The following is a 19,234-nucleotide window of genomic DNA, read 5'->3' on the forward strand; positions in this document are numbered from 1 at the left end:
CTGTTTACGTTTCCCCTGTCCCGTCGGCTCTGATTTCTCCCAGGTGTGTTGCCCTCCTGTCTCTCATCCCCTGATTACTGCTGTGTGTAATTAAGCCCTGTGTGTTCTTCTGCTTGTTGCTGGTTCGTCTGTGTTCCATGGTGTCCTGTGCCTTGTCTGCGGCGCTCTGCCGCTCACCCTGTTTGGTATCATCTCAGGTTGGTTATTTAGTTTTCCCAGTTTAGGTTTCTTTAGTTTTGTTATCCCTCTTTGCCTGTTTTGCCACTACGCCACTGTGTAAATAAACATCACAGGCATTATCATCTACTACCTGCGTTTTGGGTCCTTTCTCCCTCCAACACCACACAGCTCGCCTCGGCAGCCGTGACAATGGCTGTATCCCAATTCAGGGTCTGCAGCCTTAAAGGCTGCATTTCAAGGCCAATTATGTCACAGTGGTGCGCCGAAGGCTGTCCCAATTCAAAAGCTGCTCGAAATGCTGCCCTCAAATGCGTCCTTCATTTCCCTGAATTTTAAGGCTGTGGCAGTGTAGACTTCGTGGTCCCATATATCCCACAATTCATAGCGCGGCAGTCGGTGTGGATAATTCTGCCGCAGACGGCAGAAGCGGAGCGGCCGAAGAGTAAACTGTGAAAAGTAAGTACTGAATATTATGTCACTTATTTATGTGCAAATGTTTAATAATGAGGAACATGAAAACATTACTGTTGGCCACATGTCGGCAAAGTTATTTGCCATTAGCGATGTTTGTACGTTCAGCTTTTACTTGCTTTTAAAGCCTTTAAAATCTAATAATACAATAGTCGACCTTAATTTTACAGAGAATGTGATGATTTTGTGGATAATTAAAGTCAGTCATATATCCACAAACACAACAAGCTGAAAGTCAGTGATGCTGCTCGGTTTGCAGTCCTGAATATGACGACACAAGCAGGATTCACTGCACTGTTAATGTTAGCTATGTTATATTGCTGCCTCTGTTCGGTGGTGTCGAGTAGTGGTGCAACGGATCAAAAATCTCACGGTTCGGATTGGATCACGGTTTTCAGTCACGGATTGGATCAGTAAAAATAGAAAAAAAAAGACAAAACTTCGACTCACCATTTACTTATTTAAGTATTTTTTGCCTATTAAAAAACATTCAGCTGAAGACTAATTCCACGCACTTATATAAAAACAAATTAAGGTGCAATATGGACATTATGGACCATGCTGGACAGCCTCTGCACATGGCCATAAACAACCAGAGGAGTCTGTTCAGTGACAGGTTGCTTCTCCCAAAGACAAGAACCAACAGACTTAAAAAGTCCTTTGTCCCACACGCCATCAAACTGTTTAACTCCTCGCTGGAGGGGAGAGGGAGGGGAAACGGGGACAACGGAGGGGGGAACAAGTAAGCTGTAGTGCCTTTTCACTGTGCAATAGTTTTTGTTAATAACCAACGGTGTAATAGACTCACAATACTTGAAATGTGCCGTTCCCTTGTATATTCTTATTCCTATTTATTCTATTTATCCCTTTTGTATTTTCTGTATTTATATGTGTGTGTATATATGGTATATTTCTGCTCACATTCTGTCAGTGCTGTGCAACTGGAAACTGAATTTCCTGGAGGAACCCACCCGAGGGATAAATAAAGTTTAATCTAAGCTAATGTAATCTATAGGGCAGTGCAGGGCTTTGTATGTACCACTCTGCTGTGATACAACGAGTGGTCACGGTCACGTGGCTTTCCGTTGCCGTGGAGGTTCACCCATTTGTAGTTAGAGCAACAGAAGATGCCTGGGACAGTTCAGCCATAAATTTAAAGTTTTCCTGCTCATACATGCTTGGAACGATCTTGTCACATGGAAGTGGACGCGCAACGAGATATCATAGCATGGCTCAAGCACATTCGCCACAGTTTAAACCCTTTGTTTTGCACAACGGAATATGGCCTCCCGTCTGCAGCTAAACACCCCATTAGCCTTTAGCCCGGTCGGACTGGGCAGCAAATGGCTGCTTAAATGCCGCAAACTCCTCTACTCCGCTACTTGGAACGCTAGCGCAGACCACTACCTCTTGACAGACTGACCATGCGTACCATACACATACTTTTTTTTTGTTTTTCGAATCTTCGGCTCACTTGCGTACCGAACCGTGGAATGGGATCGGTTCGGATTTTGGATCAACCGTGATCCATTGCACAACTAACTAACTAAAGAAGGAACTGCTATCACAGCTAGAGATTGACGAGGTACAACATAAATGCTACGGCAAAGAGGAGTCAGGACGCCAGGTCAGGGGGGAGATATCATCACCCCTACCCGAGATTGGGTACATAGCCCGATAGGGCAAGTGCGATAGGAGAAGGATCGTTGAGTGCGAGAGGAACTGACCTGAAAAATAGGATCATGGCCAAGCTTGAAACCTGGATCCCCCGTAGCCGGTTACCAAGATTACGTGAAGTACCCTCAGAAGGTCTGCTAGATGATGTTAATGCAGCACTACGGACGATACCTACAACCACGATTACCGACACTAACAAGCTGATCTACAATACGGCAGCAGTGATCAGATGAGATGCTTGGCTACAAGTTGAACAGCCACAAGGGGCAGTACCCTCCATGGAGAAGGAGGCTAGAGGGCAAGATCAAAGTAGCACGGAGGGAGGTTAGCCAACTAACGGAGTTGCAGAAAGGTGCGGCAAAGAAGGTGCATAAGAAATACAGCAAACTGTCCATACCTGAGGCCTTGGAAACTGCCAAGCAAAGACTTACAGCCTTGGCCAGCCGCTTGAGGAGGTACACCAGAGAGATAGAAGGGAGAATAAACCAGCTGTTCTCCACAGAACCAGCAAAGGTGTACTCTGTGGCAAGGGAACAATAATAAGAGAACAGCACCACCAAGGCTGGAGACGGAGCAATACTGGAAGAGCATATGGGAGAAGGACGCAACCCATAACGGCAATGCTCAGTGGCTAGTGGATTTGAGGGCAGACCATAGCGACCTCCCTGAACAGGGTCCAGTAACCATCACAGTGGCAGATATCCAAGAAAGGGTCTCCAGTATGAAGAGTTGGACAGCACCAGGGCCCGACATGGTTCACGCCTACTGGCTAAAGAAGCTGACTGCACTCCACGAGCGTCTGGCAGCACAAATGAACCAGCTGCTAGTGAACGAGAGACACCCGGAATGGCTAACCGAAGGTCGAACGGTCCTGATCCCCAAGGACCCCAAGAAGGGACCGGTCCCATCCAACTACCGACCAATAACCTGCCTCAGTACTACATGGAAGCTCCTGTCAGGCATCATATCGGCTAAGATGAACAGGCACATGGGTCAATACATGAATGGGGCACAGAAAGGGATTGGCAAGAATACCAGAGGCGCAAAACACCAGCTACTGGTAGACAGAACAGTCAGCCGAGACTGCAAGACCAGACTGACCAACCTGTGCACTGCCTGGATTGATTACAAGAAGGCCTATGACTCAATGCCCCACAGCTGGATACTGGAATGCTTAGAATCGTACAAGATCAACAGGACCCTAAGAGCCTTCATCAGGAACTTAATGGGGATGTGGCGTACAACACTAGAGGCCAACTCCAAGCCCATAGCACAAGTCACCATCAAGTGCGGGATCTACCAAGGAGATGCTCTGTCCCCACTGCTGTTCTGCATAGGCCTGAACCCCCTCAGTGAGATCATTAACAAGACTGGCTACGGATACCGACTACGGAACGGAGCAGTTGTCAGCCACCTCCTGTACATGGATGACATCAAGCTGTATGCCAAGAGTGAACGAGACGAGACATCAATTGAACTACCAGAAGGCAACATTGCAGACATAGAGGACAGTTACAAGCACCTGGGGATCCCGCAGGCAAATGGGAACGATGAAGAGGCCGCTAGAAAGGCTGCAACCACCAAGTACCTGCAGAGGGTCAGGCAAGTCCTGAGGAGTCAGCTGAACGGTAAGAACAAGATCCGGGCCATCAACACCTACGCCCTGCCCGTGATCAGGTACCCTGGTGGGGTAATAGGCTGGCCAAAGGAGGAGATAGAAGCCACTGACATAAAGACAAGAAAGCTCCTTACCATGCATGGAGGGTTTCACCCCAAGTCCAGCACCCTGAGGCTGTACGCTTAGCGGAAGGAAGGGGGCCGGGGACTGGTGAGTGTCAGCACCACAGTCCAGGATGAGACAACGAACATCCAAGAATACATTGGGAAGATGGCCCCAACTGACCGAGTGCTCAGTGAATACCTCAGGCAGCAGAAACCCAAGGAAGAGGAGGGAGACGAGGAACCATCATGGAAGGACAGGGCCCTGCACGGTATGTACCACCGGCAGATAGAGGAGGTGGCTGATATCCAGAAATCCTACCAGTAGCTGGACTGAAAGACAGCACAGAGGCACTAATCATGGCAGCACAAGAACAAGCTCTGAGTACAAGATCCATAGAGGCTGGGGTCTATTACACCAGGCAAGACCCCAGGTGCAGGCTGTGTAAAGATGCCCCAGAGACAATCCAGCACATAACAGCAGGGTGCAAGATGCTAGCAGGCAAGGCATACATGGAACGCCATAACCAAGTGGGCGGCATAGTGTACAGGAACATCTGTGCCGAGTATAACCTGGAAGTCCCGAGGTCAAAATGGGAGATGCCCCCAAGGGTGGTGGAGAATGACCGAGCTAAGATCCTGTGGGACTTCCAGATACAGACGGACAAAATGGTGGTGGCTAACCAACCGGACATAGTGGTGGTAGACAAACAGAAGAAGACGGCCGTAGTGATTGATGTAGCGGTTCTGAATGACAGCAACATCAGGAAGAAGGAACACGAGAAGCTGGAGAAATACCAAGGGCTCAGAGAAGAGCTCGAGAGGATGTGGAGGGTGAAGGTAACGGTGGTCCCCGTGGTAATCGGAGCACTAGGTGCGGTGACTCCCAAGCTAGGCGAGTGGCTCCAGCAGATCCCGGGAACAACATTGGAGATCTCTGTCCAGAAGAGCACAGTCCTGGGAACAGCTAAGATACTGCGCAGGACCCTCAAGCTCCCAGGCGTCTGGTAGAGGACCTGAGCTTGAAGGATAAACCGCCCGCAGGGGCGTGCTGGGTGTTTTAGATAGATAGATATAGTACATAGTAATATAATACATACATAGTAATCCAGAAGTTAATAAATGTGCAAATCATAGGGTATTAAAAGAAGTTTTCTGCTTGTAACTGCATATGGTAAATTTGGTACAGGATGTGAAACTCATGATCATGGGCCTTATAACGAAAACAACAGGAAACAGCTCAGGGTGTAAATAAGATACATACAGTGGGGCAAAAAAGTATTTAGTCAGCCACCGATTGTGCAAGTTCCCCCACCTAAAATGATGACAGAGGTCAGTAATTTGCACCAGAGGTACACGTCAACTGTGAGAGACAGAATGTGAAAAAAAAATCCATGAATTCACATGGTAGGATTTGTAAAGAATTTATTCGTAAATCAGGGTGGCAAATAAGTATTTGGTCAATAACAAAAATACAACTCAATACTTTGTAACATAACCTTTGTTGGCAATAACAGAGGTCCAACGTTTACTATAGGTCTTTACCAGGTTTGCACACACAGTAGCTGGTATTTTGGCCCATTCCTCCATGCAGATCTTCTCAAGAGCAGTGATGTTTTGGGGCTGTCGCCGAGCCACACGGACTTTCAACTCCCACCACAGATTTTCTATGGGGTTGAGGTCTGGAGACTGGCTAGGCCACTCCAGGACTTTCAAATGCTTCTTACGGAGCCACTCCTTTGTTGCCCGGGCGGTGTGTTTTGGATCATTGTCATGTTGGAAGACCCAGCCGCGTTTCATCTTCAAAGTTCTCACTCATGGAAGGAGGTTTTGGCTCAAAATCTCACGATACATGGCCCCATTCATTCTGTCCTTAACACGGATCAGTCGTCCTGTCCCCTTGGCAGAAAAACAGCCCCATAGCATGATGTTCCCACCCCCATGCTTCACAGTAGGTGTGGTGTTCTTGGGATGCAACTCAGTATTCTTCGTCCTCCAAACACGACGAGTTGAGTTTATACCAAAAAGTTCTACTTTGGTTTCATCTGACCACATGACATTCTCCCAATCCTCTGCTGTATCATCCATGTGCTCTCTGGCAAACTTCAGACGGGCCTGGACATGCACTGGCTTCAGCAGCGGAACACGTCTGGCACTGCGGGATTTGATTCCCTGCCGTTTTAGTGTGTTACTGATGGTGACCTTTGTTACTTTGGTCCCAGCTCTCTGCAGGTCATTCACCAGGTCCCCCCGTGTGGTTCTGGGATCTTTGCTCACCGTTCTCATGATCATTTTGACCCCACGGGATGAGATCTTGCGTGGAGCCCCAGATCGTGGGAGATTATCAGTGGTCTTGTATTTCTTCCATTTTCTGATGATTGCTCCCACAGTTGATTTTTTTTCACACCAAGCTGCTTGCCTATTGTAGATGGCCATGGCAGAGTTTGGAGTCTGACTGTTTGAGGCTGTGGACAGGTGTCTTTTATACAGCTGATGAGTTCAAACAGGTGCCATTCATACAGGTAACGAGTGGGGGGACAGAAAAGCGTCTTACAGAAGACGTTACAGGTCTGTGAGAGCCAGAGATTTTCCATGTTTGAGGTGACCAAATACTTATTTGCCACCCTGATTTACGGATAAATTCTTTACAAATCCTACCATGTGAATTCATGGATTTTTTTTTTTTTCCACATTCTGTCTCTCACAGTTGAAGTGTACCATCCATCCATCCATCCATTTTCATCCGCTTTATCCGAGGCCGGGTCGCGGGGGCAGCAGCCTAAGCAAAGAGGCCCAGACCTCCCTCTCCCCAGCCACCTCCTCCAGCTTATCCGGGGGAATACCAAGGCGTTCCCAGGCCAGCCGAGAGATATAATCTCTCCAGCGTGTCCTGGGTCTGCCCCGGGGCCTCCTCCCGGTGGGACATGCCTCGAACACCTCACCCAGCAGGCGCCCAGGGGGCATCCTTGTCAGATGCCCGAACCACCTCAGCTGACTCCTTTCGATGTGGAGCAGCAGCGGCTCTACTCTGAGCCCCTCCCGGATGGCCGAACTTCTCACCCTATCTCTAAGGGAGAGGCCAGCCACCCTTCGGAGGAAGCTCATTTCTGCCGCTTGTATCCGCGATCTCGTTCTTTCGGTCACTACCCACAGCTCGTGGCCATAGGTGAGGGTAGGGACGTAGATCGACCGGTAAATTGAGAGCTTCGCTTTTACACTCAGCTCCCTCTTCACCACGACGGACCGGTGCAGCGTCCGCATTACTGCAGCTGCAGCCCCAATCCGTCTGTCGATCTCCGGCTCCCTTCTCCCATCACTCGCGAACAAGACCCCGAGATACTTGAACTCCTCCACTTGGGGCAGGAACTCATCCCCGACCCGGAGTGGGCACTCCACCCTTTTCCGGCTGAGAACCATGGCCTGATTTGGAGGTGCTGATCCTCATTCCCGCTGCTTCACACTCGGCTGCGAACCGCTCCAGTGCGAGCTGGAGGCCCTCACCCGATGAAGCCAACAGAACCACATCATCCGCAAAAATCAGAGATGAGATTCTGAGGCCACCAAAGCGAAAGCCCTCCGCCCCTTGGCTGCACCTAGAAATCCTGTCCATAAAAATTATGAACAGAACCGGAGACAAAGGGCAGCCCTGGCGGAGCCCATCACCCACCGGGAACGAGTCCGACTTATTGCCGGCAATGCGAACCAAGCTCTTGCAACGGTTGTATAGGGATCGAATGGCCTGTAGCAATGGGCCAGACACCCCATACTCCCGCAGCACCTCCCACAGGACACCCCGAGGGACACAGTCGAATGCCTTCTCCAAGTCCACAAAACACATGTAGACTGGTTGGGCAAACTCCCATGCACCCTCAAGTATCCTCGAGAGGATAAAGAGCTGGTCCAGTGTTCCACGACCAGGACGAAAACCGCATTGTTCCTCCTGTATCCGAGGTTCGACTAGCGGACGAACTCTCCTTTCCAGCACCCTGGCATAGACTTTCCCAGGGAGGCTGAGGAGTGTGATCCCCCTGTAGTTGGAACACACCCTCCGGTCCCCCTTCTTAAAGATAGGGACCACCACCCCGGTCTGCCAGTCCACAGGTACTGCCCCTGATCTCCACGCAACATTGCAAAGGCGTGTCAACCAGGACAGCCCTACAACGTCCAGAGCCTTCAGGAACTCGGGGCGGACCTCATCAACACCAGGGGCTCCAAATCACCATCAGGGTGTATACCTCACCCCTGACGTCGTTGCCCACCTCTCAATTTTAAATACACTTAGTCATTGAGGGCTAGCAGGAGGGACCATGCGCTTACCTGCTGCTCCTTGGCAGGTAGCTCCATGCCCTCCTGGGTTTTAATTGCACCTTAGAACACATATGCATCAACACTACAATGAGCGGGTGGAGGGAGGTTTGGAGTCTTCTCCCACCCCCATTCTCTGCGGCCTGCTGGAGCGGGGGGGCTAGTAGGAGGAGTTGGCCGTCCGACTGCGGTCTGGGGTGTGGGGCCTCCCTGCTGCTGCGGAGTCGGGGTGGTCTGCCTCTCCCCACCGCAGGGAAAAGGGTAACACCACCTGGGTCTGGGTGCAATTCCCCCCTCCAGGGGCAAGGGTACCTAGACCCGGTTTGTAGAGTACGCTTGGGGAGTGTGATTGTGTGTACAGCGTCTCTTTATGTCTGTCTCCACGTTGGTTGAGTGTGGAGTGAGTGCATATGAGAGCATGAGGGTGGGAATGGATGTTTGTGTCTGTGTGTGCCTGTATGTCTGTGTCTATATGTCAGGTTGGGTATCAGACGCCACCTCTCTGGGGACACCTCAGGCCCTCCAAGGTTTGGAGGCCTATCTCCACCCACCACCACTTCCCCTGCCGGTGGCGGACTCCCTCAGGTGTCGGTGTGTTGGTGGTTCTTTGTGTCTGGGGGTGGGCGTCCGGGTACACACCGGCTCACTCCTTGGCGGCCGCTTGTCGGGGCCTGGGGCCTGGGGCTCGCTCGGGCCCCTTTGGAGGTGGGGTGCCCCCGGCCTCTCGGCCTAGGGCTCGGTCACTCAGGCGCAGCTGGGGGCCGGCGGAGCTCACGGGCGCGTCACTGCAACCCCCCCTGGCTTCTGCTCCGCGGCTGCTGAGTGAGCCCTCATCTGGGACTCTCCTCAGCTCTTACTGGAACAGTGGCGCGGCTGCCCCTCTGTTGGTCTTCCATGGTCTCTTGTGTTCTGGGGGCCTCTGGATGTCTGGAGTTTTGATCTCCTCCATACCCGCTTCACACCCTGGAGGATGGGGCTGTGGCCCCCCCACACTCCCTAGCAGATCATTACATGGAGAAACCTTTGGAATGCAAGCATGCTGATCCACACAGGTATGCACACATGGGTATTCACAGACGCGGACTAAAGCTTTCTTGGCTGCTGCCTCAAAGCACACTGTGCGCTGTCTATCTTGCGTGCTGCACAATATCGTTTATTACTTAGTAAATACTGATATCTATGACTAGCTAGTTTATTGTGATGGTGCTTTGTTTTCTCTATTATTATGTTGCTCTTTGTTGTTTGCTGTCTCCTCTGTTTGTTTGTTTGTTTGTTTGTTTGTTTGTTTTTTCTCCATACAGGTGACCCAGGAGTTTTTTTTTTTTTTTGTCTCTCTTCCCCCCCCTTCTCACCGTCTCTTCTCCCCTTGGGTTTTCTTTCTTTCTCTCCCCCTCTCTCTCTCATTCATTCCCCCTGTCCTATTTATTAAAAAAAAAAAAAAAAAAAAAAAATGACAAAGGATGAACTGAAGCTCTGCCATCACGTAATGTCGCATACTGCTGTTTCTGATGTCATTTAAAAAAAAAAAAAAAAAAAACACCAGGGGCTCTGCCACCAAGGAGTTGTTTAACTGCCTCAGTGACCTCGCCCCCGGAAATTGGCGGGTCATTCCCCTCATCCCCAGACTCTGCTTCCTCCTCGGAAGACGTGTCAGTGGGATTAAGGAGGTCCTCGAAGTATTCCTTCCACCGCCTGACAATTTTCTCAGTCGACGTCAACAGCGCTCCGCCAGCACTATACACAGTGCAGGTAGAGCACCGCTTTCCCCTCCTGAGACGCCTGACGGTTTGCCAGAATAATTTTTATTTAGTTTTTATTTTTATTACTATTTTTTGTTTATTTTTGTGTGCGTGTGGAGTCCTGTCTGTTCCCCTCAACAATAATATTTAACTATTAATCATAGTTTTGCTAAGTAACAGGATGTGGTTTCCATCAGTCACATGACTACCATTAACCAATGATCGCCCTTGATGGCAGAGCGCGCTGGTTACGAACCGGGAACGAACTCGCAAAGAGCACGTGCATTTTTTGCTGTCTGAGCGGTGCAGAGCTGTAGGAGACTGATGCAACAAAAGCCAGTAAGTAGGTGTACAGCGTATTCTTTAGTCTACAGCACACAGCAGTATTAGCTTATTTTATACACGTTGGTAAACTGTCTTGTGACAACTGACGAATTGAAACAAATGAGCGTGCTGTGTGTGTAACAGCGAGACAAACATTACCTGTCCTTTTAATAACTGCACAAGTAGTGTTGGTTTTAGCCACCAGCTAACTGGGTAACGCTGTCACGGGTCTGTAGCTCTGTCCACCGTTTTAGGGAACGTGTTTTGTATTAAAGTAAGTTACAGGGCGTTTCCCTGCCTTTCTGGAGGGCTTATATTTCACTAAAAACTATCTAATATGCATGTCCACATAATTATGGTTCATTATAATTACAGTATTATGGAAAAACACTGTTTTAAAGAAAAGATATTAAACGGAATATATTAGATTTATATTTCAAATATGACAAAATGCTGATTTTACAGCAGCAACATTATTGTATCTCTACAGTTTAAGCATTTAATAGGCTTTCTGCCTGCACAGAGTAGATAGTCAAACAAACTGAATCATCATAAATACTTTATTATATATTTATTACTTAATTTTTTTTAATTTTAATTACTTTATTATTAGAGCGCTAGGAATAAACAATAAGGATTCTTGATCAGGACCATGATGCAAACATGTGGCCATAGTAGGATATATGCAGTATTCTGGAGAAGGTATAAAATATCACTGTATGTGCCTGTGTACCTGTATGTATGTGTGCATATTTTATGCATATAGATTTTTTAAATCATTTTTACTCATGATATGACATTGTCCAGACATGCCCTGTAAGGAAACAGTGACAAAGGGAGCTTTTTGAGGCTAAACGCAGAGGATCCCTCTCTGGCTGGAATAAAAAAAAAACAGCACAGGTCACAAGAACACATGTACCAGTTGTTGCATTGCAGAGGTATTCCAGCATAAAACAATGATAAACACACCTGCAATGTTTTGGTTCTATAACATTTTTCTCTTATTGTTTTATTATAGAATAGATGGATGAGTTTTTAAGTGTGGATAATTAAATAATAGTTTATTGCAATAGTAAATTGTGCCTCAGATGGACAGCAAGTGGAGAGTGATAAATGAGATGAGGAGATGGGCGGAAGAAGAGAGGCAAAGAGTGATTCATAGTCTAGTTTGTTTCTCACAGTTTTGTTGCCTTATGGTTGCTGACATGGCACTTTCACCAATCTTTTTATTATTATCTCATAGCACTTGTTTAATCAGCTACCATCTCTCCTATGGACTTTTTACAGTCTCCAGGAGCAGCTCAACACAGCCCGTTCCTCCTGCACTATCAGGAGCAGGATCAGCAGAAACTCCTCAACAGCAACATTGTACCCCATCAGGTAAAACAGTGATATAGTATGATGCGATTCTGTATTAGATTCTTAAAGAATGTGTGTTGTTGTTCAGCCTGGCTCTATGTGCCTGTTTTTAACTTTGAGCACCCGCCCCTTTAAACAGCTCTGCATGGCCCTGGTGGTGGGCGGATCAAACCAAAATATAGATGCCAAAGTTTGTTTTGATATTGATAAATAGGAGCATAATGAGATTGATATTAGTTTCTGTCTTGATACATGCTCAATCATCCAGGTAAGTAAATCCCAAGTTTTCCCAACTATATAAAGTGAAGGCCCCAGTCACACAAGCCTGACCACCCTGCGACTTAAAGTTCTTACAACCTCCACCAACCACTAAACAACTGATGTAGTTGCCTGATGTTGGAATACACACTTTACCCTAACAGCTGGTGGTTGCCAGGGATGGGATGGTCACCAACTGATCTCTAGGTCTGTGTCACTGGTGCTGAATTAGGCAGAAACATTGACTCATGGGATCATGTTTACTGAGAGGCAAGAATGCAAAAGTTTTCCTTTTTTTTTTTAATCACTGTGCTAGTTGAGAATATATGTAAATATAAGTGTGTGCATTTTAAAAAGTGCATGTGAATGTTTTTGACAGTTTGTTAAAGAACAAATTGTTTCTGTACAGGAGCAATGATTTCTTCTATAAATTCAATTATGCATACATGTACAATTTATAATAATTTAACTTCATGTGAAAGTTGAATATTTATATGCTTCCACAGGATTTGCCATCCATAAGTGAAAAAGGTGAGAAAAATGTATTTCACTCTCATTTTAATACATCTAATTTATTTATTTATTTTCACAGTATTATTTTTGCAACATCTAAAATACACCATAATCAGAAGTTTCAATATTCATAGATATATATTTTTTAATTTTATCATTTTGTTTAAATCCAAAAAGGAAAAAGAAAGTCAGAACTTTTTCAGAGTGAGTTCGTCGAATGGCAACCATCTCCTAAACGACAATACAACTCTGCAGCAGGATCACAGTCAGGTACATATCAGTGGACCATATTTGCGTTACACTGGTTCCAGGTTCCTACTTACTAGTTTTTTACTTTCCCTCTGACAGAAACAGAAATACTGTCTGATGTCAAAGACATAATGAGACGTGTCAGTGAAAGACTACATGGCCGTGACAAGCTCAGCGCTTTCCTAAAGTGAGTAATAAAGATTTCCTATTTTTGTTGGACGCTCTTCCAACCATTTCCAAGGAAGTTGGGACAGTCTGTAAAATGAAAATGGAAAAAAAAAACCAACATTCATGAAATCTCTTACTCTAATATTTTATTGACAACAGAAAACAAAAACATATCAAGTTCTTAATCTGAGAAAATGTAACATTTTAAGAAAAAATAAAGGTTAGGAAGGGGGGGGGGGGGGGTAGAAAGTAAGTTGGAGCAAATGCCAGTTTGGGTTGCCCGTTCTCGATTTCCTTGGGCACCGTGTTTCCGCCGAGGGCGCGGTTCCGTTGCCTGACAAAGTCCGAGCTGTTTCGGAATTTCCGCGTCCCACGACTGTTAAGGCACTGCAGGAATTTTTGGGGATGGTGAATTTTTACAACCGTTTTCTCCCCAGAGCGGCACATCTGCTGAAGCCCCTTTATGGGGCGTTAAAGGGTAAAAAAGCTAATGACCCCGTTGACTGGTTTCCGGACAGCATCCAAGCGTTTTCTGATGCTAAGTCAGCGTTAGCTAATGCTGCCCTTCTGGCCCACCCATCCCCCTCAGCGCCGATTGCGTTGACCACTGATGCGTCGGACACAGCGGTGGGTGCGGTGCTGGAACAGCGAATCTCGGGTGTCTGGCAACCGCTCGCCTTTTTCAGCCGTACGCTACGTGACAGCGAACGCAATTACAGCGTTTTTGACAGGGAGCTACTGGCGCTCCACCTGGCGTCTCGTCATTTCCGGTTTTTTCTCGAGGGTCGTCACTTTACCGCATACGTGGACCACAAACCCTTGACGTTTGCCATGTCCAAGGTTTCCGATCCATGGAGTGCACGCCAGCAGCGCCAGTTGGCAGCCATTTCTGAGTTTACCACGGACATTCGGCACGTGGCTGGTAAATCCAATCATGTGGCTGACTGTTTGTCCCGTGCGCTGGTTTCTCCCGTCTTTCTCGGCATAGACTACTCCGCCATGGCTGCCGATCAGAGCGGTGACCCTGACATCCTCGCGCTTAAATCCACCCAGACGGGCCTCATACTGGAGGACAGACCCGTGCAGGACGGTGGTCCCCTCCTCGTCTGTGACGTTTCCACCGGCCGCCCTCGCCCTGTGGTTCCCGCTTCCTGGCGTCGTCAAGTTTTTGACTCGGTACATGCTCTCTCTCATCCAGGGGTCCGGGCCTCTGTTAAACTGGTCAGCTCTAAATTTGTTTGGCCAGGCCTTCGCAAATCTGTTAAGGAATGGGCGTCGGCGTGCATTCCCTGCCAGCGCGCGAAGGTTCATAAACACACCAAGGCGCCCCTGGAGCCGTTCTTCATACCCGGCAAACGTTTCGATCATGTGCATGTCGATCTGGTGGGTCCCTTGCCCCAGTCACAAGGTTTTACGCACCTTTTGACTGTTGTTGACCGGACCACCAGGTGGCCGGAGGCAGTCCCCCTGGCGTCCACTACCGCAGCAGTGGTGGCCAAGGCGTTTTTGTCGACCTGGGTCTCGCGTTTCGGCCCACCCGCGGACATTACGTCAGACAGAGGCCCCCAGTTCATTTCCGAGCTTTGGTCGGCCATGGCTGATGGACTGGGGGCTAAAGTCCACCGCACAACCGCATACAACCCGCAGGCTAATGGGATGTGTGAACGGTTCCACCGGTCGCTGAAGGCTGCCTTTCGCGCCTCCTTAAAGGATGGCAATTGGGTTGACCGCCTCCCGTGGGTTTTGCTTGGGCTGCGCTCTGCGGTTAAGGAGGATCTCGGCGCTTCCCCAGCTGAGCTAGTGTTTGGTCAGCCCCTCCGCATGCCTGGAGAATTCTTGCCTGAAAATCCTCCTCCCTGCTTCGATCCATCGGTGCTCTCTCTCACCCCGCTTTTGCACTCGCTTCGGGTTCCTGGTCCGGTGCACCATTGCGTGCCTGACACCTTTGTTCCAAAGACTTTAGAGACTGCTAAGTTTGTTTTTGTCAGGCACGATGCCCACAGGACACCGCTGCAGCCGCTGTATGACGGCCCGTTCAGGGTTATTGAACCGGGCCAGAAACATTTTGTTTTGGATTTTGGGGGTCGAAGGGAGACTGTGTGTGTTGACAGACTTAAACCAGCACATGTTCTTCCAGACAGTGATGTAGTGCCGGCCCAGGCCCCTCGCCGTGGCCGACCTCCTGCGCTGGGGTTGACAGTCTCTGGTTTTCCCCCCAGGACTACCCCCGGACCACCAACGTTTGAGCCTCCTCCTGCCTTTCCTGCTCGCCTTCACCAGCCTCGTTCACAGGATGGACCTTCCTCTGCCTGTTCTCTCCCTCCCAGGTTCAGTCGTGCGGGTCGTTTGCTTAGACCCAGGGTCCTGGACTGAATGGAGACCTGACTGTGTGTTCAAGGGGGGGTATGTGTGGCGGACCACCAGGTGGCTCCACTCACACACAAGTTGAAAGGAAGTGTGGGGGTGGAGATTTTGGCGCTGACTATATGTGAAGTTCTGTCAGTTAATAAAGTTGTTGGAGTGAGACACTGAGACCTCTCCTGTCGTTGTTACATACCTCCACAGGAGGAACATTTTGCTGATATTGGGTATAATAAAGATTGTGGCATCCAGTCGAACTGAGAAGGCCAGAACTGATGGTTGTTGAATGACTTTTATTACTGCTTGCTGTGTATGAGACAACGAACCAACGTAAGAGCTAGACAAACAAAGAAAACAATTGCATGCTATACATATAACATCATTTTAACAGTTCATTACATTAGTTTAACTAATGATTATGGTGCTTTCTATTAAACTATACAATACAAATTATACATTTCCGATTGCTCAAATTAAATTATGTAGATTGCATACCTTGTTCCCTGTCGACTGTAGCTAGAACCATTCATTTTTATACAGTTTAGCCGTGTTTTTCTCTTTTTTCTCCGTTACCAGTAGTTTACCGTTTTCTTGCGTCTTTTGTACATCAAGCTAGTTACCGTTACAACATTCACTTCCGTTTGCAAAGGAAGTTACCAAAATAAAGGCACAAACGTTATAGTACGTGTATATGAGCTGGCTTTACATATCCACCTTTACATTAAACTAAAGATTTAAACTCGGTCAGAGCTCAACATGGAGCTGTGTAGTTTGTTCCAGTAGTAAGGCGATTTTTTTCAACACATTTAAAAAAAAACAAATCTTTCTGATTTTACTGCATTTTCAGTTTGATGTTTCTGAGAATGGGTCAGTTAATCCATATTTAATCTCTTTCAACAGGGATCAAATCAAAGATTTGGAGACAGAAAGGAGACACCTGGTTGGTGTCTTTGGTAGAACTGGGGCTGGAAAGAGCTCTTTAATCAATGCCATCATAAATAAGGAGGGCCTGTTGCCTTCTGCAAGTGTCAGTGCATGTACCTCAGTAATGATAAAGGTGGAGGCTACCAATGGATCAAAGTATGAGGCACACATCGAGTTCATTACAAAAGAGGTAGAATGAAATATGAATATGGTGATTCTTGAAGTAAAGTAATGTGTTAGAAAACTGCTTTACTAAAATTAAGATATAATTTATTTATTTTTTAGGATTGGGAAAATGAGGTGCAGTCCCTAAAACAGGCTCTTGAAGATCATGATGATGATGATGATGGTGGTGGTAATGATGATTGTCTTGACCATGATGGAAAGTTATCAGCGCTGTATGGAGAAGAGTGGAAAGAAAAATCAACTCTCAGCCTCATGGACAACAAATATTTCAGAGATATTCCAGAGTTTCTGAAGCCCAAGATAAAAATTTTGGAAAGTGACTCAGTAAGTCTGCAGTAATACAGACCAAAATAAAATCTGGTTCTTCTTCTAGAACAAAGGAATACTTGCAGTTTAAAGCATATATTAGACCAGCGGTCCCCAACCTTTTTTGCACCACGGACCGGTTTATGCCCGACAATATTTTCATGGACCGGCCTTTAAGGTGTTGCGGATAAATACAACAAAATAAAACTAGTACCGGTACCGAAAAAAAGAAGATTCATTCATAACACACGTGAAAAGACCCAGGAAAACCGAGTTAACGATAAAAACGATAACAAAATAACGCTGAAAACCATACATTTCACACCTGAGCCTCAACTCTCGCGGTCCGGTACCAAACGACTCACGGACCGGTACCAGTCCGAGGCCCGGGGGTTGGGGACCACTGTATTAGACCACAGTTTGGGTGAGATACATAGCAGTGTGTGGCTTATGAACATCACATAGTGAGCAGTCAATAGTTACCCAAGCAGCATTAAGCTTCCCTGATGCTGCACCTTTGCAGCAGGAAGATGTCCACGCTGTGTAATGCCACCCTAATGGAAAGTGCAGACAGAATCAAAGCACTGGTGAAGCAGATGTTGCTGCAGTTTATTGCTGAGCAGATATATGTCGGCAATATGTAGATGTGCCTCATTTCCAGAATGTTTGACATCCATCAAACAAGAAACAAAAAAACAAGTGAAATTGTGGTGGTTAAAATTTTATGGTTTACTATCCTGTTGCTGTCTGATTATCCTGTTACTATGGAGCTTGCAATTTTCTTTGTGGAGGTGTTGAAGAGTTTCACATTTGTAAAACTCCTGCTCAGAAGGTCGAGCAGGTCACCTACTAATCGGAGGGTTGGGGGTTTAATCCCTGGCTCCCTCAAGTCAGCATGCCAAATATCTACAAACCCCCAGTTGATCTTTGATGCATCCATCAGAGAATGAATGTTTGTAAGTGTTAGCTAGAAATAACATACCCAGAAAAAAGTGCTTGGGGTAATGAGGCAAGTTTTATAAAGTGCTTCAAATGTTTACATGCAGTACAAGAAATCACTATATAAGAACCAGGCCACTTACTGTGATCCACAGTAAAATATAAAAAAGGTTTTCTTTCTTTCTTTCTTTCTTTCTTTCTTTCTTTCTTTCTTTCTTTCTTTCTTTCTTTCTTTCTTTCTTTCTTTCTTTCTTTCTTCTTTCTTTCTTTCTTTTTTAAATAAAAAAATCTAATTACTTTGGATTTATTTTCCTGGTTTTCATTTCAGATTTTTGAGATAGGATGTCTTATTTTAATTTCCCATCTTCTTTTTCATGCAATCATTAAAATCTTTGTTATGGGCACATACATTCAATTGGCTTATATTTATCTTGTTGTTGTTGTTGTTTTTTGCAGGCTGAAGGGTTGTCTGAAGAATTTGTGAGATATACAAGAAGTGAGTCAAATGAGACAGAAGAAGTAAAGAGGTGGTACTGGCCACTTGTGAAGTGTGTGACTGTCAAAGTGCCAGACAATGATTTTCTTGATCATGTCACACTTGTGGACCTTCCTGGAAATGGCGATCGCAACAAGAGCAGGAACGAAATGTGGAGACAAGTAATTTTTCACATCAACTTCTTGTTGTTTTTCTGGTGTTGTTTTAACATCTTTTGTATTAATTATTTATAATTGACGTGCTATAATTTATTTCAGATTGTTGGAGATTGTTCTACTGTGTGGATTGTGGCTGAAATTACTCTGGCAGCATCAGAGAATGAGGCCTGGGAGATTCTAAAAAGTGCACATGGCCTCATTGGAAATGGTGGTCAGTGTGAGCAAATTCACTTTATCTGCACCAAGTCTGATCCTTCAGACAATCGGTAAGTGAATTAAGATGTCAAAGTGCATAATTTAAAAAATTTTAAAAATCACATACTGATCAATCTTGTGGGAGAAATATTGAATAATAGTTGTATTCAGATATTTACTAAAAACACATAATATTCTCAACACTAACACAGTACTGGTAAAATTCTTTGTGAAGTCAGTACCCAACTCACAGCATGTGGCATGGCGAATAATGGTGTATTTTTAACAAGCAAACAAAACAAACAACCTTTATTTGTCACCAGTGTTGGGCAAGTTACTTTGAAAAAGTTATTAATTATAGTTACTAGTTATTTTTCAAAAAGTAATCGAGTTAGTAACTGAGTTTCTAAACGTAATTAATTACTAGGAAAAGTAACTATTGCATTACTTTAAAAGAAAGTTTTTAACTGATAGGTTTGTAGCTTGTACCTATCCGCTGGAACGTTGAAGACAATATAATTACACCGCAAAGCAAGACACGAAGTAGGCAAAGTTCTTCATGTTTCTCGCGCACGGGAGAGACCGAAGAGGCGCCGTTCCCTCGCCTGACCCGGTTGCTCTCGTCCGTTCTCCCGTACCACTGTTCTTTTATTGAGGTTACATGAATATGCATAGGTTCATTAACATATGACGTCTACATTCACACA

At 46.4% G+C, this 19,234-nt stretch overlaps 2 protein-coding genes across 3 annotated transcripts in view; one reads left to right on the top strand and one right to left on the bottom strand.

Moving 5' to 3' along the window:
- The window catches only part of ccp110 (centriolar coiled-coil protein 110), a 664,638-nt gene that overhangs the window by 454,786 nt on the left and 190,618 nt on the right, over positions 1-19,234 (bottom strand). The window lies entirely within an intron of this gene.
- LOC113020772 (nuclear GTPase SLIP-GC-like) lies at positions 12,723-18,602 on the top strand. Its single transcript, XM_026164996.2, has 6 exons — positions 12,723-12,815; positions 12,894-12,981; positions 16,224-16,437; positions 16,533-16,757; positions 18,135-18,335; positions 18,432-18,602. Exons 2-6 carry the CDS (start codon positions 12,926-12,928, stop codon positions 18,600-18,602), a joined length of 867 nt encoding a protein of 288 aa, XP_026020781.2. The 5' UTR covers positions 12,723-12,815; positions 12,894-12,925.

The sequence above is a fragment of the Astatotilapia calliptera genome, chromosome 4, assembly GCF_964374335.1.
Source record: "Astatotilapia calliptera chromosome 4, fAstCal68.1, whole genome shotgun sequence".
Classification (NCBI taxonomy): Eukaryota; Metazoa; Chordata; class Actinopteri; order Cichliformes; family Cichlidae; genus Astatotilapia; species Astatotilapia calliptera.

Coding starts and splice junctions, on each gene's coding strand:
- LOC113020772 (XM_026164996.2), top strand. CDS start 12,926: ATGAGACGTGTCAGTGAAAGACTACATGGCCGTGACAAGCTCAGCGCT. Junction 12,982..16,223: donor AAGCTCAGCGCTTTCCTAAA/GTGAGTAATAAA, acceptor CTCTTTCAACAG/GGATCAAATCAAAGATTTGG. Junction 16,758..18,134: donor AAATTTTGGAAAGTGACTCA/GTAAGTCTGCAG, acceptor TGTTTTTTGCAG/GCTGAAGGGTTGTCTGAAGA.